General features: G+C 36.3%; 2 protein-coding genes across 7 annotated transcripts in view; one reads left to right on the top strand and one right to left on the bottom strand.

Moving 5' to 3' along the window:
• CENPP (centromere protein P) overlaps positions 1–22953 on the top strand; it is a 215329-nt gene that overhangs the window by 79682 nt on the left and 112694 nt on the right. The window lies entirely within an intron of this gene.
• Positions 3779–21327, bottom strand: OMD (osteomodulin). Of its 2 annotated transcripts, XM_082400947.1 has the most exons (4): positions 14198–21327; positions 12404–12441; positions 9184–10138; positions 5045–6586 (listed from the first exon to the last, which is right to left on the bottom strand). In XM_082400947.1, the coding sequence occupies exons 3-4, from the start codon at positions 10121–10123 to the stop codon at positions 6258–6260; spliced, it is 1269 nt and encodes a 422-aa protein (XP_082257073.1). In that variant the 5' UTR covers positions 10124–10138; positions 12404–12441; positions 14198–21327; the 3' UTR covers positions 5045–6257. The 2 variants fall into 2 exon arrangements, with proteins under 2 accessions (XP_082257072.1, XP_082257073.1); XM_082400946.1 differs by lacking the exon at positions 12404–12441 and having other exon boundaries at positions 3779–6586; positions 14198–21326.

Here is a 22953-nt window from a genome sequence, read left to right as displayed (position 1 = left end):
CAAAAAGGAAGGGTTTGTAAGTTAAGCAAGAAGGGCAGCAAACAAGCGACAGAATGCACAGTGAGAGACCTGCTACACAGAAATGTGCACAGAGTTCTGCAGTGGCCTGGGAAAGGGTGAAGCCACAGAGGCTGCACCATACTGACTTCTCTAGAGAAAATGAGGGGCGGGGGCGGGGGCGGGGGGCAGGCCGAGGGAGAAGTGCTCTAGGAATGGGAGCAGCACACAGGTGGGGAGGGTAGATCATTAAGGAAATGGATAATTAGTTGTATATGGCTGGAGCTTGGAGGGAGAGAGAGAAGAGATGAGGTGGGTGGCGCATATTAAGAGATCAGACAGGGGACTAGAGGTCAGATTAAGGAGAGTCTTTTATACCTTGCTGAGGTGTTTGAGTTTTATTTGTAGCCAGTGAGAGACCACTGAGAGATTTTTAAGCCAGGGAGTGACATGATTCTATTTTCACTTTAGAAGTATCCCTCTAATGTTGCATTTCTGAAGAATATCACTGCTTATCTATTTTATTGGTTATTTATTACAAGTTTAATGGTCTAAAATAACACACATTTATTATCTCACAGTTTCTTTGTAGCAGTCATGCACCCATAATCATATATATGCCATCTCTTTGCAATATTGTGTTGGTTAGAAGCAAGTCAGAGGTCACATCCACACTTGAAGGGGAGATGACTACACAAGGTAAGATTCTAGAAATATTCAGAATTACACTGGAAAATATGTATGTTCCCACCCACAGTTAGCCAGACTTTAATGTTTGAGAGCACAGTCCCCAAAACCATCCTCATTTCTTATACCAACTGAAAGTTTGGGGGGTTCCCCAAACTACCCTCACATTTGATAATTTTCTAGGACTCATGGAACTCACTGGAAGCCATTCTATTCATGGTTATGGTTTATCACAGGGAAAGAATACACATAAACATCAGCCAGAGGAAGAGACGCATTGGACAGAGTCTATGAGGGTTCCAAGTGCAGAGCTTCCATTGTTCTCAGGATGCGTTACCCACCCGGCATTGATGTATGACAAGGAATATGGGTATTGCCAACCAGGAAAGCACTACTGAGCCTCACAGTTCAGTTTTTACTGGGACTTCATTACATACGCATGATCAATTGATTGAGTATCCCACATGGTTGAACTCTGCCCCCAGGTTGACTGATACTATATTACACATCCTAAATCACATGGTTGTCTTTCTGGCATGGCCAACCTAAGACTATTTGGTATGGCCCATCCCACCCTAAGATTGGATGTGTTAACCCCCATTCTAAACAGAGATAGAGATTACCTCCTAGAAGCTGACAGCAAAGCCCAAACCCCTCTTTGGGGTCAAATTCTTTACTACATAGTTTCCAGTACAAAATATGTTTCAAAGTTAGATTGTTTTCTACTCCAGAAAGAACTATTGTATCCTAGTAGAAAACTATTTAGCTTTCACTGAACAGTAATAAAAGATGAAAGCGAAGGCTCAAGAGCAGGCATTTATCCAAAATTGAGAGGGTTATCTCTGTGGAGTTTTTCTTGGTGACCCTGTCACTTTATCCTTGGTATCTTTATAGGGTTTTATATCTTTGAAGGTGTCCCAGAATTTTGCCTTGTGTAGTCATCTCCCCTTCAGTGTGGGAATGACCTCTGACTTGTTTCTAATGAACATTCTAGGGTTTTATGGGAAGTCTATGATTTGAATCTCCATCTCAAATCTCTGCCTGTGCCTGAAGCCTAGTTGTTTGGTCAAATGAGATAAAGATGCGAACCCAAGTACTTCCCAGACTAAAGGCTTAAGTTTAAAGGGAGGGGAATTATGACTCAATATAAAGAAGGGTTAATGTTAAAAATGTATCGTATTTGTGATTTTAATTTTTCTGAGTAGTACATAAGTCTACGTATAATAAATTTGCAACCTAAGCATGCAGTGACAGACATATCCATAAATGCCGTGCTATTTACTTGCTAGGCATACCAGGTTATACTTATTTAGTAAATTGGAACATGTAAGAAACTTTGGATTTTTAGCGGTTATGATTTAATTTTGTTTCCAGCTGCTGTTATTCTTTATTTCTAAGATTTAGAAAAGATGGATTTGGAATCAGGAAATTGGGGTTTTAGTTCTAGCTTTCCTTGGGTCATATGAATCCTTTGCTACAGTAAAAGTATACAGAAGAGACAGGTTTATTTCTTCTGTTTTTTTCCCCATGGAATTGGTTTAGTATGTTACATGATATGTATACATCTGCATTTTGGGTTAGTGGTTCCAACTTGAGGAATAAAGTAAAAATGTATAGTTTTCAGGTAATATTTAAACACATGCTAAACATTCTCAACCAGTATTATTGTAAGCAAATTTATTAAATATCCTTTATTTTTATTTCCTTTCTAATATGTTTGCTAATTAAGCTTGGGTTCATGGTATGATTTGGATTTATTTGTTAGTGGTCACAAACACACAGCCTCAGAGCTAATATAGCTAATACTTTGAAGTGTAATGAGAAAATTGATGAATTTTCATCTTTTTCTTTCCTGATATAAATATATCATCTGGTTTTGTTTGCAGCTCTGGTAGGAGGTAGAACTTTATTCTTCCATCCTCCTAGGGAAAGCATTGGTGGTTATTTGTTTTGTTTTCTTTTTAATGAGAAATACTTGGGGTAAGCATGAGTTCCTCTGGACATTTTTGAGTAACAAAAGATGGTTGTTAACCTGCCTCCTTACTTGGCCCTGCAACTGGGGGACATTTTGTGACATGTTTATATATACATGCCTTTAAAGAGAGAGCAGAGGTGACCTCTTCTTCCTAATAGACAGGAAGAGTTTGACTACTCTAGCCAGAGGAGCCAGGCAGCCAAGTGCCTTTTGAGGGGTGGAGGGAACTCTGCTTCCCACCCTTGTAGGCCATCTAGAGGTGCTTTGGAAAGCTGAACCATCAAATAATGACTTGGAATATGTTTGTTGCGGGTATATGATTTAAGCTCCCTCCTCTCTCTCCCTAATGAAATCTTTAGTAAATTCTGTCTTGTTTACTAATCTTTTGTACAAGTGGAACCTTGCAAGGAACCTGAAAGATGCTAACTCCATTCTAGAGGGTCCCAGAGAGAGCGCCAAGGCATGCGAAGCACAGCTGATGGCTGGCGGCACATATATCCAGTGGGCTGCTGGGCTGGACATACTGCAGTAATTACTGCTTGTAGGGTACCTGTAACTGGCATGCAGTTTGTTAAATGCTTTGGTATGTACACTATCTCTGCTTGTCCTTGTAACAGCCCTGTGAGAACCACCTTCCTTATAGAAATGCAGAAAGGGAGGCTTCAAGAAGTAACTTACTGAGAGTCATCTTGCTTAGTTACAAGTGTGAAGTCAGGCTTCTACCAAGGTATATCTGATTTCAAATTCCTTGTTACGAACTGCTAAACTGTGCAGTTTTTTTCTTCACTAAGCCTATTCTTTCATTTGTCAATTTAGGAGGAGATAAAAATAGGTGCTCCAGAATTCTGAAAATTTGGAGGGTTTTAACTGTGCAAGAGTTGAAATAAGTAATTACCACATTTTTATATTAATCTCACCTTGGGACCTTGTTTTCTCCACTCTTGCCAATCAGTCCCTACTCACACATCAAAGTACCACCTCTTTGAAGCCTTCAACTGCTTCACATCCTGGCCAGAAATAAAGTCGGTATATCTGTGTTCACATCGTGTTTCAGTTACTGCCACATTGTATTTCTTTCTTCCTTTTGTTAGAGTGAGTTATTAGATCTTATTGTCTATGTTAAATTTTTAAATAACAACTTTATTGAAATAATTCACATCTCATGCAATTCACTTTTTTAAAGTGTACAATTCAATAGTTTTTAGTATTTCCAAACTTGTACAATCATCACTATAATCAATTTCAGAATATTTTCATCACCCCCAAAAGAAAGACTCTATCCATTGTCAGTCGCTCCCCAGTTTCCCTTTATTCTCCTGCCCCCCAACCCCAGGCAGCCAATAATCTTTCTGTCTCTATAGATTTGCCTCTTCTAGACATTTTATATAAATAGAATCATACAATAGGTGGTCTTCTGTGACTGACTTTTCACTAGCATAATGTCTTCATGGTTCATCCATGTAGTAACATGTATCAGTACTTCATTCCTTCTTTTGGCTGAATAATTTTCCATTGTGTGGATATACCACATTTTGTTTATCCTTTCATCAGCTGAAGGACATTTGAGTGGTTTCCACTTTCTGGCTATTAATGAATAATGCTGCTATGAACATTTGTGTACATGTTTTTGTGTGAACATATGTGTTCAGTTCTCTTAGGTATATATCTAGGAGTGGAATTGTTGGATCATAGGTAACTAACTTTTTGAAGAACTGCCAGACTGCTTTCCAAAGCAGCTGCACCATTTGACTTCGTCACCAGCGGATTCCACTTTCTGTACCTCCTCATTAATACTTATTATTTGTCTGCCTTTTTGATTATAGCCATCCAGTGAATGTAAAGGAGTATCTTGCTGTGGTTTTGATTTGCATTTTCCTGATGGCTCCTCATTAAATTTTAAATTGTTCTGGGTAAGAAATAGTCTTCTCTTTCTGATCTCCTAAAACACTCACAGTATTTTCCACATACTAGCTCATAATAAATGTTTAAATTTATAACCCGATTTTTAAAAATTTCAATAAAGGGGGAGATGATCCTTAAAGTTTTTTACCTCTTTGGAAAAATGTGCTTTACCCACATCACTAACGTTTTGCTCTTACCTTTACCCTCACACCTGTGTCTCATAGCGTCACAGGTGCACATATGTATTCTGTTTGACTTCTCATTACTAAGCCCTGCATACCAAAAGACTTGCTGAATGTTAATTAAATGAATGAATGAATGGAATGTTGTTCATGTTCATTCTGGGTTGTTGAGCTTGTCCCTGGGGACATGTGGGTGTTCTGTTTCTGCTACATGCTAATAACCTACTCAAAGATATAAAGAGCATTAGAGGCTTCATTTTAAACTGTCATCTCCAGAAAAATAGACTCACCACTAGAAAACTGCATTTAAAATATAGTTTTAATTTGTCTTTTTGCATACTGTTTAAATTGTTACTGTTTGTTTGAGGGGTTTCCTGTGTAGGCAGTTCCAGATTTGTGTTTATTCCTTATCTGAGGAATTCTGTGAAATATTAGCCTGGTAAATCAAGAAAGTTCATCATAGAATTTATACTTCATTATAAGGCATACTTAAAATGCTTCAAAATGATATATGATTTTTAAGAATTTAAAGAAGATATCAAAGCCTGTCATTCAAATTTCAAAGGAACTCTATTCAACTTTAACACTGTGTAAATAAACATTGACTGATATACATATATGTTTCTAATATATTGTGCTAGGAAAATAGAAGTGTTTAATTATGTTGATATACTTTCTTGTGCTAACATTAACTTAACCTTGTGAACAGAGCAGTTATTTATTAGCAAATCTTTATGTAACTAAAACCTTTCTCTAGTGAATTTACTATAGAAACACTGGAACGCAGTCAAGATTGTTTTGTACAATTGCTGAAATTTGCTAAAATACGAATTGTGATAAGATGATTTGGTGTTTTTTAGGTGTCCAAATACAGGGTTTAAATATTTGTTGCTTTCATGCTCTGAGAGAAAAACAAGACTAGTTGATTTCATAAGTCTGTGTGCCTTGGATCCTTAGTACGGTAGCCTCTTTTGAAAATCAAGTATATCATTCTGTGCTCTAAGTGGTAGGACCAGGGCGGTGGCTGTCATGGTGATGATATTCAAATACAAGTGTGAAAGCTTTTCTGGACATTAGGTCAGAAAAATAGTCTATTCCTTAAATGAGTAGCTGCTGTTACATTAATATAACATTCTGGCATTTAAACACTATGCTCATAGTGATTTGAAGCACATGGTTTACAGTTCTTAGCTTCTAACACTACGTCTTTCATCATTATTAGAAAAATTACTGTTAATAGAAGTGGTCATACTTGCTTTTTTTCTCAACATGATGATAATTTAATATTCAAAGTGTAGTTTTTGATTCCTACTTATCATTCTAATTTACATTGCTAAAGATTTGTATCATTTTGAGTAAGTTCTAATCCTGTGTAATGATGCAAATGTTGTCAACAACCTAAATTCAATCTGATCTCATACTAGTACACAATTCCAGGTATATTACTATGAGCTATGCATATTTAGTTAAATTTATATTGAATAATAAGATTTTGTGACGTTATAAATGTATACTTATATAGTTTCTTGCCATTCTTGACTTCCATAATAGTGAGGGTCAACGTTTTCTTCTGTTCCTTCTTCTTCTGGGGCTTCATGGTGATCATCGTGATCTTCACTGTCAACATCATCTTGAAATCTCCTGAACACTTGGGTCTTCAGTTGTATGGTTTGACCATTAGTGCTTCTTTGTTCACCATAATAAATAGTGTGTATATGAGGGAAGCAGAGGAAAATGTATGAGCTTATTGGCTCTTTTAGCTTATTTTGATCTACACGAATGTATGTTAAATGATGGTAATGTAGTGGGTCAACAGATGAACACATCAATGTGACATTGATATCTGAAAAATACAAATTAAAAATTAATCCTGCTGTATTACATCCATAATCCTATATTGGATTTTATTTAAATGTTTATGGGGTATAGTTTTATTAATTAAAATACTTGTAAGTGGAATTAGGTTTAATTATTTTTTACAGTAATCAAATAAAATAAAAATGAAACTATAAATGAATTTTGTATTATCAAAATAAACGATGGCTTCACTGGCTATTAAGTAATTATTTAAGTATTAAATAAATTATTTAAGTAATAAATTCTTAGTAGAAACAATCTCAAAAAGAAAAAAGTGAAAATCATCTATAGTTCCACTACTCAGGATCTCATATTTCTTTGTATACCCTACAGTACTAATTCTCAATGTTCAAGGTGATAACATTTAATAGAAAAGACTATAAACCTTGGAGTACACCTTTCTCTGGGGCCAATTTCTGCCATTTCCCTAGCCAGCTTGAAAGCAACCATTTTCAGCAATTTGTAAAGCATAAGTTTTCAAAGATTCGTTCTTTAAAAGGTCAAAATACTCTTCTTTCTGTCTTTAAAAGACAATGATATTCATCAATGAATTCATTAAAGTTGCAGGATACAAAATTAATACACAGAAATCTGTTGCATTTCTGTACACTAACAACGAAAGATCAGAAAGAGAAATTAAAGAAACAATCCAACTTAACCATCACATCAAAAAGAATAAAATAACTAGGAATAAACCTACCTAAGGAGACAAAAGACCTGTCTGTACTCCGAAAACTATAAGATGCTGATGAAAGAAATCGAAGATGACACAAACAGATGGAAAGATGTACCATGTTCTTGGATTGGAAGAATCAATATTGTCAAAATGACTATACTACCCAAGGCAATCTACAGATTTGGTGCAATTCCTATGAAATGACATTTTTCACAGAACTAGAACAAAACAATCTTAAAATTCATGTGGAGACACAAAAGATCCCGAATAGCCAAAGAAATCTTGAGAAAGAAAAACGGAGCTGGAGGAATCAGGCTCCCTGACTTCAGACTATACTACAAAGCTACAGTCATCAAAATGGTGTGGTACTGTCACAAAAACAGACATATAGATCGATGGAACAGGGTAGAAAGCCCAGAAATAAACCCACACACCTATGGTCAATTAATCTACGACAGAGGAGGCAAGACTATACAATGGAGGAAAGACAGTGTCTTCAGTAAATGGTGCTGGGAAAACTGGACAGCTACATGTAAAAAAATGAAATTAGAACATTCTTTAACACCATACACAAATTAAACTCAAAATGGATTAAAGACCTAAATGTAAAACCAGATACTATAAAACTCTTAGAGGAAAACATAAGCAGAACACTCTTTGACATAAATCACAGCAATATCTTTTCTAAGCCATCTCCTAGAGTAATGGAAATAAAATAATAAATAAACAAATGGGACCTCATTAAACTCAAAAGCTTTTGCACAGCAAAGGAAACCATTAAAAAAATGAAAAGATAACCTACAAAATGGAAGAAAATATTTGCAAACGATGCAACCGACAAGGGATTAGTCTCCCAAATTTATAAAGAGCTCATACAACTCCATAACAAAAAACCAAACAACCCAATTAAAAAATGGTCAGGAGACCTAAAGAGACATTTCTCTAAAGACGACATACAGATGGCCAAGAGGCACATGAAAAGATGCTCAACATCGCTAATTATTAGAGAAATGCAAATCAAAACTACAATGAGATATCACCTCACACCAGTCAGAATGGCCATCATCAAACAATCTATAAACAATAAATGCTGGAGAGGGTGTGGAGAAAAGGGAACCCTCCTACATCGTTGGTGGGAATATAAATTGGTACAGCCACTATGGAGAACAGTATGGAGGTTCCTTAAGAAACTAAAAATACAGCTACCATATGATCCAGCAATCCCACTCCTGGGCATATATCCGGAGAAATCCATGGTTCGAAAGGATAGAGGCACCCCAAATGTCATTGCAGCACTGTTTCCAATAGCCAAGACATGGAAGCAACCTAAATATCCATCGACAGATGAATGGATAAACAAGATATGATACATATATACAATGGAATATTACTCAGCCATTGAAAAAGAATGAAATAATGCCATTTGCAGCAACATGGATGGACCTGGAGATGATCACACTAAGTGAAGTAAGTCAGAGAAAGAAAAATATCATATGATATCACGTATATGAAGAATCTAAGAAAAAAATGATACAAATGAACTTATTTACAAAACAGAAACAGACTCACAGACTGAGAGAACAAACTTATTGTTACCAGGGGGGAAGAGTGGGGGAGAGGAATAGATTGGGAGTTTGGGATTGACATGTACAACAAGGACATACTCTATAGCACGGGGAACGCTGCTCAATATTCTATAATAACCTAAATGGGAAAAGAATTTGAAAAAGAATAAATACATGTATATGTATAACTGAATCACTTTGCTGTTCATCTGAAACTAACAACGTTGTTAATCAACTATGCTCCAATATAAAATAAAAATTAAAAATAAATAAGTAAATAATTAAAAATAAATAAATAATAAAAATAAAACCAATACACACAAAAAATGAAATTTTACATACTTTCAATTTCATTATTTTCTAGGTATAGGTGTTCTAAATTTCTTGGAATATAGAATGCTTGCTTCAGTTTGTTGTGTCCAACATTGAGCTCTATAAGGTTGGAAAGATTAAAAATATAATATGGGATGTCCTGTAGTTTATTGTGTGACATTCTTAGAGCATGAAGTTTTGGGAGTTCATTGAAGTAATTTTCTGGTATAGCAGATATTGAATTATTTTCTAAAGACAGATACATAAGTGAAGAAGGCAAACCAGGAGGCATTGATTCTAATCTGTTATTACATAGGTTAAGCTGCATTAGTTTTTCCATTTTCGCAAGGATTTTTTCTTGTAATGTAGAATCATCAATTTGATTATAACAAAGATCAAGCATGGTCAAGTTTACTAGCCCATTCACAGCATTTGTCTGCAGTCTGGAGATCTGATTGTAACCAAGAAGAATCCTTTCCAAAGACTTAGGAAGAGGAAATGGAAAGTCTTCTAAATTGTTATGCTGTAGGTGAAGTTGTAGTAGATTTGACAATTTAGCAAACACACCATGATCAATCTTTTGAGATTTAATTTTGTTGTGGCTGAGGTTGATTTCTTTAAGATGAGTGGCATTGATGAATGAATCTGCAGTCACAGCCTCAATTTCATTAAACTGAAGATAAACTTGCTGAATATATGCTGGAATATTTGGGATAGCCTTGAGTTTGCGATTATCACAGTACATTGATGATGGAAAGTTAGGTGGACAGAAGCATTCACTGGCACAACCTAAAGTATGCTGATGAAATGGAACTCCATAATCTTCATTTTGATGAAATTGGAATTCTGGTTGGTAGACATCATCTGGTTCTTGGTCATAATCTTCATCCCATTGATAACTTTCATACTGGCAATATACTTTGACTCCAAGAAAGAAGAAAAGGACACATACTGGACTTGAAAAGCCCATGTTCCTTTTTTTGTCCTATTACAAGGCAAAAAGGAAATATATTGTGGGAAAAGTGAGTAAACTTAGAATAATTTGTATATAAATTGACAGTTATATAAAATGCATAATATCTATATCTGTATTGAAATATATAAAAGAATGTCCAGAATTAATGGGTGCTGCTCAGACCAAAATTAGTGTATAAGGTGGTATTTTTTAAAAAGTCACATACTGCATTGAACCAGACTAAGTAACCATCTTTTAGGAGAATCTCGATTTGTCTTGCTTACTAGACTATAGATTTACAATGATAGCATGACATCTCTCCACCCCAAAGCCAAGTGCTCTTTCCGTATAAATGCTGGATGTTCTCACTGACTATTTGGCCCCTTCAGTGATGTTTACTGCCTATGAGAAGAGAGACTCTATGTTTTAGTTACTTAGGAGATTCTTGATATTAACCAAAATTTTCCCGCTGCACCTTTTGTTTGCTGATGTTCTTTTCTGCTCTTTGGAAGAACATAGAACACTCCATTTTATGTGAAAGCTTGAGATATTAAAAATAACTATCATGTTTCCTGTTAGTGTTTTCTGTCCAAGACTGTGACTTCAAATTTTCCCTGTGAAATAGTTTGCAGAATCCAATTATTTTGTCTCTGACTTTACTTGAATAACTACTTTAAATCACAAACACACACAATATTTACATTCTACAAAATTAGTTTCTAATTGGTTATTCTATACATTTTTCCTATTACCTTCCTAGCTTCTTTTTTTCCACTAATATTTTGGAGTTAATTTCTAGATGCACAGATATTAAAAACACACTGTCCTGTCTCCCAGGAGTTTAGGTCTTAGTGGAGAATCAGATGATGACCTTGCCTCTTTTTTCACCAAGAAAATAGAATAGACAATCATTTACTCTAATATATTGACTTCTATTTAATCTTATCCCTTCCTACGTAAAATGCCAAAATGGTAATGGTTTCATCTTTTAAACAATTTTGATTTTGAAATTCATAAAGTTTCCTTTCGCAAATCTAAATAGACTCCATCCATTGTTCCTTTTTATCCATGTGATTCATGGAGGACATGGCATTTGAATTAGACTTTGAAGGAATATGAGGGTTCTCACAGAGGGAAATAGGGAAGATTTGCAGATAGAAGAGATGAGCAAAAACATGTAAGCAACAAAGGGTGAGATGTTTGGAATGCGGTGGTTAACTGTTGAAGGAGCAAAATAAGACTGTTACAGCCAATCTCAACCAGAACCTAGAGGCCTAAATTGTGACCTCAGGAATTTGCGCTCTGGGAATGAACACCTAGTTTAATTCATTAATATAGCTGAGCCATAATCTTCACACTGCAGTGTTCATGCATGAAGTAAGATAGAGTCCTGGGAGGAGAAGTGAAAGAGTGTGGTCTCATCCCAAAGGGCAGTGTTCAGTGCTGGCTGACCCAGACAGGGCACTGGGAAGCTCCCAGTGGGTATGATTAGGAGTGCTTTTTCACCTGCTGTAATTAGTGACCCTGTACTAGATGTTGTGTGGGGACATGGTTAGAAAAGAGCCTTGCAAATATTACTAGTGATTTAGTTAGTTTGATTGGGTTACTTGATGATTGTCTTGAATTTTAGGGGTGAGGCATTGTGCTTGGTGGGAAACACGGAAATGAAGAAAATATGAAGACATGAGCATACAATTTAGTGCATACAATTTAGTGGACAAGAGAGGCACAGCACAGTGAACCATATTCTCAGGCAGAGGGAAATATGGTTTGCAGCAGAGATACCAGTGCTGTGGGAACCAGTGGCTTAACCCTGCTTCGGGGAGACAGGGAAACCTTTGCAGACATCATTTGGCCAAGACTTTGGGAGATTCCCAGGAATGGGTATAGAACACCCTATACATATTACTCTCTAGTTGATAATATTTTATGTATTAAAAGTATATTATTATACTCATTATACTATAACATATCAACTTTTTTTTAAAGTGCTTGTCATACTTCATTTAAAGTACTGCACCATGGAGTTGAGATGAAAGTAGAAGCAAAGAGGCAGAGACATGCAGCTGTGCGGGGTCAGGCCATGTAGGGGGTCTCAGAAGCTGACTGATACACAGTTGAACTTTGAAAAGAGTACTGCTCATCAGAACTCTGAATTTTATCCTTGTGTTAGAACATCATTAATCATCAGTTAGTAACCTTACATTTGAGAATTAAAGTCATGACTGTTCAACAACTACAAGAAATTGTTGGGGAAAAAGGAGACCTGGATGATACTTTTGGTTCAGCACTTACCTTTGCCTAGGAATCAAGACCTCATGACGAGGGCCTCTCTGAAAATAAAGGGATTCTTAGTATTATCTGCTTTTGGTCTTCTTGGCCACCTAAGAAGAAAGGTCTTTCCCTGAAGACAGTTTCTCTTCTAAATCTGAGCTCGTCATCATTGTCCTCATCCACTGAGGGCCTCGGCCCTGTAGCTCAACCTTGTCCCACTCCCTTTTCAATAAGTGCTGTTTTCTGGTCTGAAATCCATTCCATCTCCATTGATATACCCATTATTTTCTATTTTTCTTACTCCTCAACTTCACCCCTGATCATTTTCCCTGTTATAGTGCTCTCTTATTTCTTTTTATCCAAATTTTTCATTCAGCTAATCTTTTACCAGCCATTTGCAAGGCATATTTTTATTACTTCTGCCTTTTATGTTCGGCAATTTATGCCTTGTCTCCTATAGGATAACTCATAGCAAAACATTATAACCCACTGTCAATCATCTCATTTCTCACCCTCTAATTTTTGACAGACTCTAGTACAATGCACAGTTTGTAAGTGCTCACAGATTTGTTGAATGCATGATTGATTTTTTGTTATAGATTACATCTTGTTAGTGATGTTTATTGCTACTAATGTTGATTATTTCTAGGCATTTATTTCACCACAGTGATTTCTCTAAATGAACATTTTCACAGAGAACATGGCTGTTCTCTTTTCTGTTGAATATTTCTCTGTCACAATATACTGTATTCACTTTCCTACCTGTATTCCTTACTTTGTTTAGTAGAAAAATCACAAATGTGAAAAAGAAAGTTTAAAGCAAAGTGAAATATGTTACCAGGTTTTTTAAATTACTCATTAATATAAATTTTTCATATTATAGCTAAAAAAGTTTCTATGTCATAACATTTCTCTTACCTGGAAAAAAGCACTCGTGCTTTCATCAAGAAAGTTCTAATTTAAATTACTAATCAAAATGAGATGGAACTTTGTCCTGGAAAGTTTAAAGTAATTGGAAAGCTTCATAGCATTTTATTATTTTAAAAACTTAATTGTTTTATTGGTATGCCACAGAAACTAAAATATAAGAAACCAAGTATTAGGATATGATTCAGAATTTTTTCCAAAGCAGTTTTAAATTTAACTCTGTAAAATTAAAGTTGTGTATATCACTATCACACACAAGGCCTAAGGAAGTAAAACTCTTTTGCTATTAAAAATATGAAAGTCTCAAAATTATTTTTAGCCATAATAAATTTGGATCTTAATTAACTGAAACCCAAGAAACTAGAACCTTCAGTGCTAGATAGAGTACTTGTGTTTTCTCTTTGAGGAAGAGGCAAACAACATCGTAATATCAGGGATTTGGTTAATAAAGAAATTTTGAGAAAATTTCTAGTGAAATTTGTACAAATACCCATTTCTCTAAAACCAGAATCTCTAGCATTGCTCAGATGTATGGCTCAAAGGCGTTCGCCGGTTTTTTGTCACTTAAAGTTGAGAGAGAGAGAGAGGGAGAGGGAGAGGGAGAGAGAAACAGAAAATTATTCCATTAACGTGAGAATCTTTCATTCAAAGTAAAAAAAAATCTAAACAAAGATCATTTATTGGGTAAATTTTAAGTTAGAAAATTAAATTCCCTATATTATTTCCCTGAATATTTTTGCTAATCAAATTTTAATGTAGCTTTTACCAGATATTGCTTATAAAAATGTGCATTTATGATGGCTACAATCTATTTTAATGTTAAATCAAATATATTTTTAACAGTAGGAATATTTTCTTTAAAAATTGAAAATCATTTTATCATCATACCTGTTGAGTTTGCTTTAGCTTTCAGGGGCTGATGAATTTGCAAATCCTGTAAATGAATCAGAAATTCCTAAATTCTTAAACTGAATCTCTTAAAAATCCACAGTAACTGTGTGTCCAGGCAGGGCTGTCCCTTGGATTGCTATAGCAATTTAAGCAAATATAATCTACTTGGAAAATACTTGGGTTGAATTAAAATTATGTATTTCTTTTCATTATCCAAAACTTTGTGGACTCAAATTAAAATGCTTGTGTTCTTGGTCAGATTTATGTGGCTTACTTCTTTCTTTTCCCCTTAATTTTGGTTTGAGGTATGGCAAGAATTTCCTCTAGTATGAAAGGCAAACAGAACTAAATGAAACAGCATGTACTGATTACTGTTTTTATTTTCATTTTCATGCCAAAGAATTCTTCAAAGTAAGGTCCACTGTAACATGGAGCTCAGTGTCTTGGCATTTTAAGGTGGAACTCAGAGTCATCTTGAGACCTCGGTTGTCTGATACTGTGTGTTCACACCAGTGCTTCCCTTTATTAAGACAAGGAACCGGGATTAGAAACATACAGCATTTCACATCTAGTTTATTTTAAAAATGAAATAGATGGTCATTGGTGACACAGATTAAATATATTACTTTTCCATACAAAGAAGTATACCTTCTTTTCTATCAGCTATCCCGTTTCTCACCTTCCTCCCAAATACATCCACTAGCATGCGTTCTAATAACCTTTGAAATAAAATTAATCTCTTAGTTATGGAATTCACTCAGAAGACAAATCTCTGATTTGTCTGTCTTCACTAGTCCAAAAAGTAATTTTATAGTATTGAATAAGATGGAATTAGGAACTTCTGTTGACCAGCTATTATTGCCTTTATTTTGCAGATGTAGAAAATTTACAAATTTCACTGAGTTGTCTCTCTCTTGAAGAGTGGCAGTTAACTACTTAAATGCTATATTTTTATACCAATATTTTCATATTTTAAACAGAGAGTTAACTTGTATCTCTTGGCAGTGAACTTTGAGTTCATTCTTTGGGAGATTCTTTCAAGCTTGTACAAACTAATAAGGTAAAGTGATTCCTGGAATTTGTTTTTGTTTCCTCAAAATAGTATTTTCCATTAGGTTTTTATAAAGAACGCACAAGATTTATTTCATTATACTTCAGATTTTAAAAAAGTGTACAGTGTTTCAAGAGATGTTTTGGCAATACTGTAAAAATCTCATCTATTATTTGAGACACTGGTATGTAAAACGTGGCAGACCATATTTGGGCCAAGATTTCATCTTGTTACTGATCTTTTCCATATGTTTCCTTTTAGTGTTTGTTCTTAAAACTCAGACTTCCACACTAAGGAAAAGAGAGCAAATCTGTACTTTTTCCAAAAATCATTCTACATGCCCTCACAGTTCTTTTGGAAGGTTAATGTAAAATTAACAGCTTAATTTTTATTAAATTATTCTTTTAACTCTGTGATTTGAACTTATGATAGTGATTATGTTGTTCATGTTCCTAACAAATGTGAAAATATTTATCAATAGATAGCTACAACACTCAAAATTGAAAGTGTCTAGGAAATTTAAATAAGGTTGATGGTGTCCAGGAGGTTTAGGTTTGGCAGGGGGTGGGAAGGTTGGTTTGAGTCAGGCCTTAGAGGAAAACTAGAAGATGCAAGTGATTGTGATAGTTCACTGTTTCAGTTGGTGGTTATTTTATTTTATTTAAAATTTTTTAAAAATTTTATTTATTTATTTTTGGCCGTGCTGCACGGCTTGTTGGATCTTAGTTCCCCGACCAGGGATTGAACCCTCACCCTCGGCAGTGAAAGCACAGAGCCCTAACCACTGGACCACCAGGGAATTCCCTCAGTTGGTGGTTATAATTGTAGCAATTAGGGAGAGAAGTCAGTTGAATTGATGAAAGTCTAAATTATATTCTATGATTATAATTTGACTGAAGTAGATAAACTATCTCAGAGCCAAATAACTAGTGCTGGCTAGGAAAGGTCTGACTGAGACTGGTAATTATGGTAATAAACCATAATAAAGATTTTTAATTCATTTATTCATCCAGCTAATATTTGTTGAGCACCTACTTTGTTCAAGGCAGTTTTAGGTGCTGAGAACCCAGCAGTAAAAGTCCCTGTTATCACTGAAGAGGAAGAGAGAAAATAAACATATCAAGTGGTGTGGAGTGCAATGGAGAAGAACAAAGCAAGGCAGAGGGGTAAAAATGAATGAGCACAGGGGTTTAAGTCAATAGTTCTGACACTACTGTGATGTATGCTGGAAAGGAATGGTTATGTAAGTGTGTGGTGAATGGGGGAGCCAGGTGTCTCACCGCTGGAGGGAGGTTACAGGTAAGCAAATGGAGGTGGTGGGAATGAAAGGCTACAGTTGTTTTAGATCTCATTAATACTTGACATTATCTAACTTTCCCCCCAATTTTTAGGTATATGATGGTATTACTCGTGATTTTAATTTCCATTTCCCTGATTACTAAAGAGGCTGAACATTTTTTCAAATGTTTTTAAGCCATTTGGATTTTCTCTTCTGAGGTATGCCTGTTAATGTTTTTTGCTCATTTTTCTGTTGTGTTATCTTTTTCTTATTTATTTTTAGGGGGTTTTTATATGTTTATGGATACCCATTTTTTGTTAATATGTGTGACACTCATCATTTTTCAGTTGATTCTCTTGGGTTTTTCAGGTACATACGAATCATATGCAAATGATATTGTACCTTCTTTCTAATTGTTTTTGAGAGGATAGCTCTTATTTCAAGAAGATATTTTGCAAATCTTTACTCTTCAGACAATTGGACTGTTGCTTTGTGTTTCTCCTGGTTAACTCCTAAGTAAACCACATGAGATAAAAGTACAATTCAAATCAATAAGCCACATGATAACAAAACTAGAAGACATCATAGAAACTTCATCAAATAAGGAGGTATAGAGAGAAGAATTTAAAAAGACCAGCATACTACCAGCCGCAGACGGCAAAGAGAGAGCAAGGAAGCATTCAAAGGCTCATGGAGCAGCCAGTACTTCCCACCCTCACAGAGTAAAGTTCCAAGATAATATACACAATTAAAAAGTAGTTGTCTGTATAATCCATTAAATTTTTTTTTTTTCACTGACTGGGACTGAGTACAAAGCAATAGCGTTTTCAGACTCAGGAAAGGGTTATAAGATGCGTTTCCCTTGCCAAATTAATGGGAATGCCAAATTAATGGGAATGTTTTCTTTTTTGTTAAAGGAGAGGGTGGGCCATGTGGATCCAGGAAGCAGAATTCCTATTACTTATGTTTACTCAAGTTAACAGTTATTAATGAAATTTTTAGGAGAGGGTTATACAGGAGTGAAGTACTGACACATACTGAAATTTTTAGGAGAGGGTGGCAAGGTTCTGGGATGTCTGCTTGGTGGAGTGAGTGAATGAATGGATGTTTGCTGGGTGAAGTGGGAGTATGAACTGGGAAGGGGCACGGAAGAACCTTCTGGAGTGATAGAAATCTTTTTTATCTTGATCTGCTTTGAACGAATGGTGCTAAGACAACTGGAACACATGCAAAAATTTACTGAAAATGGAACAAAGACCTAAGTGTTATAGCTAATATGGTTAAATTTTAGAAGAAAATATAATGTTAGTCATTACGACCTTCGGTTAGGCATCAGTTTCTTAGATGTGGCACTAAAAGCGCAAGAATCAGAAGAAAAAATAGGTAAATTGGATGTCATTAAAATTTAAATTGTTTTCTGTGCCAAAAGATACTATCAAGAAAGTGGAAAAAAAAAAACCAACCCACACATGGGAGGAAAATTTTGCAAATCATATATCTGATTAAGAACTTGTGTCTAGAATAAATAAAGAACTCGTACAACTCAATAATAATAATAATAATATTAAAATGAGTGAAGGATCTGAATAAATGTTTCTCCAAAGATAACAAATGTACCATAAACCCATGAAAAGATGCTCAACATCACTAGTCATCAGGAAAATGCAAATCAGAGCCACAATGAAGTACCACTTCACATTCTCTAGGATAGCTGAAATAAAAAATATGGACAATTACAAATGTTGGTGAGGATGTGGAGATATTGGAATCTACATATATTGCTGATGAAAATTAAAAATGGCACAGCCACTTCAGAAAACAATCTACAGTTCCTCAAAAAGTTAAACATAAAGTTGCCGTTTGACCCATCTGTTTTACTCCTAAGTGTATACCCAGGAAAAGTGAAGACATACGTTCACACAAAAACTTGAATGCACATATTTATAACAGCCAGAAAGTAGAAACAACTTATATGTTGATCAGCTGGTGAATGGATGAATAAGTGTGGTCCATCTATACAATGGAATATTACTTGGCAATAAAAAGGAGTGAAGTACTGACACATGCTACAACATGAATGAACCTTGAAAACATTATAAGTGGAAGAAACCAGTCACAAAAGACCACATATTATATGATTCCATTTATATGAAATGTCCAGAATAGGCAAATTGATAGAAACAGTAGATTTGCGGTTACCTAAGGCTGGGAGTAAATGACATTAATCAGGACAGGGTTTCTTTTTGGAGTGATAAAAATGTTCTGAAATTGGTTGTGGTGATGGCTGCTAAGCTTGAATATATTAAAAACCTTTGAACGATATACTTTAAATGGTAAATTGTACAGTATGTGAGTTATATCCACAATAAAGCTGTTATTAAAAATAATAATAGTGATGGGAGTTTAAATGAATAAGATTGGCTTAAGTTGGTAATTTTAAAAACTGAGTGAGAAGTAGATGAAAGTTCATTGTAGTGTTTTGTCTACTTTTGCTTCTATTGAAAATTTTCCTTAATAAAAAGGAAATCTCTTTTTTACATTTGGTAGTGTATATATGTCCATGCCAAGATAGCTAGTGGGAAGCAGCCACATAGCACAGGGAGATCAGCTCGGTGCTTTGTGACCACCTAGAGGGGTGGGATAGGGAGGGTGGGAGGGAGATGCAAGAGGAAGGGGATATGGGTATATATGTATAAATATAGCTGATTCACTTTGTTATACAGCAGCAACTAACACAACATTGTAAAGCAATTATACTCCAATGAAAGTGTTAAAAACTAAAAATTAAAAAAAAAAAAAGGAAATCTCCAGCACTCAAACTGCAAGTTTTAATATTAGGAATTCATATGACTCATTGCACCCTCCATGTAGAGCTGAACATGGCACATGCTTTTGCCCCTTGGCCTAATTTGTCCTTGTGTTTCTGCCCCTTCCAGCCTTTGTAACCTCTTCCTCTCTCTATGGAAGGGCTCGTTTTAAAAGTCCCTCAGTAAGCCCTTCCCCTTTCTTTAGAAGGTCTCATTTTAAAGGGCCCTCTGTAAGCTCTTTCCCTTGACTATGGAAGGGCTCATTTTAAAGCAGTTATCTTTATTTTCATGCTGTTATTTTACCAAGGGAGAGATGTCACTGCTGGGAATATGTACCTTGTTACAGCACTGGTCAGAGCTGATGGGGTGGGGGGATCTGTTTTAGAGCTCCCCAGAGCCTGTGATAGAAACTGTATTGAGAAAAAATGTGCAATGGGAAAAAATGCCATCTGCCCCTACTTCAGAGTAATGTGGAACACACAGCACATCTGCATCAGGTGAGTATAGGTCTGTGGGAGAACTGGAGCGGGAGGAGGAGCTTCTAGGATGAAAGAAAGATATGTAGGATAAAAACACATTGCCTTGTTAGAATGAGGATAAAGGCTTTTTCTTTCCCTTCGATAAGCACCCTTTGCTGATTTAATCCAGAAGAATGTTTTGAGCCAATGAAGTGTGGTAGGCTTTGGTGGGGGGGGAGAAAAAGGGGATGCAAAGATGACTTTGCAATCAAGTGCTTACACTCAAGATATCTACAATCCTCTAGAGAATGTGAAGAAAACAACCCATGTATAAATAGCTATAATAAGTTAGATTGTGATAAGTACAAAAGAGAAACACATCAAAATACTGGGAAGATTTGGAGGGTGGGGTGTGAGAAGCCACATCTGTTTATGGGAGAATCAGGAAGATGAACTGAGATGGGTGACCTTTGACACAGACATTTGAGGTTGGATAAGACTGATAGATGCAAAGGACAGCATTAATAAAGACACAGAAGCCGGAAAATACAGACCATATTTGAGAAATAGCAAGTAATCTTCAGCTGGAGTATAAAAAGATGTAAACATGAACTAAAAAGCTCAAAAAGCATTACTTAAATGTAGATCATGGAAGTCTTGAAAGATGGGTTAAGCACTTTTTTAAAAAATTAATTAATTATATATTTTTGGCTGCATTGGGTCTTAGTTGCTGTGCACGGGCTTTTCTCTAGTTGTGGTGCGTGGGCTTCTCATTATTGTGGCTTCTCTTGTTGTGGAGCACGGGCTCTAGGCGCGTGGGCTTCAGTAGTTGTGGCTCGCCGGCTCCAGAGCACAGGCTTTGTAGTTGTGGTGCACGGGCTTAGCTGCTCTGCAGCCTGTGGGATCTTCCCGGACCAGGGCTCGAACCTCTGTTCCCTGCGTTGGCAGGCGGATTCTTAACCACTGCGCCACCAGGGAAGCCCTGGGTTTGCTTTTGAGAGTTTGTTACTCCCCAGCAAGGTCCGCTTTTTTTTTCTTTTTTTTTAACATCTTTATTGTAGTATAATTGCTTTACAATAATAGTGTGTTAGTTTCTGCTTTATATCAAAGTGAATCAGCTATACATATACATATATCACCATATCTCTTCCCCCTGCATCTCCCTCCCTCCCGCCCTCCCTATCCCACCCCTCTAGGTGGTCACAAAGCACCGAGCTGATCTCCCTGTGCTATGCAGCTGCTTCCCACTAGCTATCTATTTTACATTTGGGAGTGTATATATGTCCATGCCACTCTCTCACTTTGTCACAGCTTACCCTTCCCCCTCCCCATATCCTCAAGTCCATTCTCTAGTAGGTCTGTGTCTTTATTCCCGTCTTACCCCTAGGTTCTTCATGACCTTTTTTTTTTTTTCTTTGATTCCATATATACGTGTTAGCATACCGTATTTGTTTTTCTCTTTCTGACTTACTTCACTCTGTATGACAGACTCTAGGTCCATCCACCTCACTACAAATAACTCAATTTCATTTCTTTTTATGGCGTATTTGTTTTTCTCTTTCTGACTTACTTCACTCTGTATGACAGACTCTAGGTCCATCCACCTCACTACAAATAACTCAATTTCATTTCTTTTTATGGCTGAGTAATATTCCATTGTATATATGTGCCACATCTTCTTTATCCATTCATCTGTTGATGGACACTTAGGTTGCTTCCATGTCTTGGCTATTGTAAATAGAGCTGCAATGAACATCGTGGTACATGACTCTTTTCGAATTATGGTTTTCTCAGGGTATATGCCCAATAGTGGGATTGCTGGGTCATATGGTAGTTCTATTTTCAGTTTTTTAAGGAACCTCCATACTGTTCTCCATAGTGGCTGTATCAATTTACATTCCCACCAACAGTGCAAGAGGGTTGCCTTTTCTCCAAACCCTCTCCAGCATTTATTGTTTGTAGATTTTTTGATGATGGCCATTCTGACTGGTGTGAGGTGATACCTAAGATCCACTTTTGAGACGTGGATTTCAGAGGCCTTCACATGAGACATTATGGCTAATGTTTAGAAATGGATGAGATTACCAGGGGCAAAGTGAAGAGGCCAAAACAATATTGGGGAACACTAGCCATTAAAGAGCAACCCTGGTGGCACAGTGATTAAGATTCCGCCTGCCAGTGCAGGGGACACGGGTTCGATCCCTGGTCCGGGAAGATCCCATATGCCACGAAGCAACTAAGCCCGTGCGCCACAACTACTGAGCCCGCGTGCTACAACTACTGAAGCCCGCGCGCCCAGAGCCCGTGTTCCGCAACAAGAGAAGCCACCACAATGAGAAGTCCGCGCACTGCAACGAAGAGTAGCCCCCGCTCTCCGCAACTAGAGAAAACCCACACACAACAACGAAGACCCAATGCAGCCAAAGATCAATAAATTAAATAAGTAAATTTTAAAAATAAATAAATAAAGTACAATGGTACATCTTAACTATTAAAAAAAAAAAAAAAGAGCAACCTGAAAGGCATGATAGGTGGAAGCCAAGTAAGCAAAGAATGTCCAGGAGGAAGCACTGTCTACCTTTTTATAAGGTTGATCACTGACTAAAAAATTAGTGTGTCATCGTGGTTAAAACCTGGAACCAGACTGCTGGGATCAAATCCTAGGTCTGCCACAAGGTATCCAATCTTTGTTTTCCAATTTTCACACCCCCAAAAAATAGGAATAAGTAAATGTAGCTCCCTCATAGGGCTATTTTTTTTTTTTTACACTGTATATCTTAATTTTATTTTTTTTTTGACATCTCTATTGGAGTATAATTGCTTTACAATGGTGTGTTAGTTTCTGCTTTATAACAAAGTGAATCAGCTATACATATACATATATCCCCATATCTCCTCCCTCTTGCGTCTCCCTCCCATCCTCCCTATCCCACCCCTCTAGGTGGTCACAAAGCACTGAGCTGATCTCCCTGTGCTATGCAGCTGCTTCCCACTAGCTACCTATTTTACATTTGGTAGTGTATATATGTCCATGCCACTCTCTCACTTCGTCCCAGCTTTCCTTTCCCCCTCCCCGTGTCCTCAAGTCCATTCTCTTCGTCTGCCCCTAGGTTCCTTAGAACCATTTTTTTTTTTTTTAGATTCCATATATATGTGTT

The sequence above is a fragment of the Balaenoptera borealis genome, assembly GCF_965194805.1.
Source record: "Balaenoptera borealis genome assembly, chromosome: 8".
Taxonomy (NCBI): domain Eukaryota; kingdom Metazoa; phylum Chordata; class Mammalia; order Artiodactyla; family Balaenopteridae; genus Balaenoptera; species Balaenoptera borealis.
This window is presented reverse-complemented; position numbering and strand designations above follow the sequence as displayed.

What these genes read in the sequence shown, in the direction of transcription:
- OMD (XM_082400947.1), bottom strand. Translation starts at nt 10,123, where the DNA reads ATGGGCTTTTCAAGTCCAGTATGTGTCCTTTTCTTCTTTCTTGGAGTC. An exon ending in AGAAAATAATGAAATTGAAA is followed by an intron (nt 6,587 to 9,183) that starts GTATGTAAAATT and finishes TGTATTTTTCAG; the next exon opens with ATATCAATGTCACATTGATG.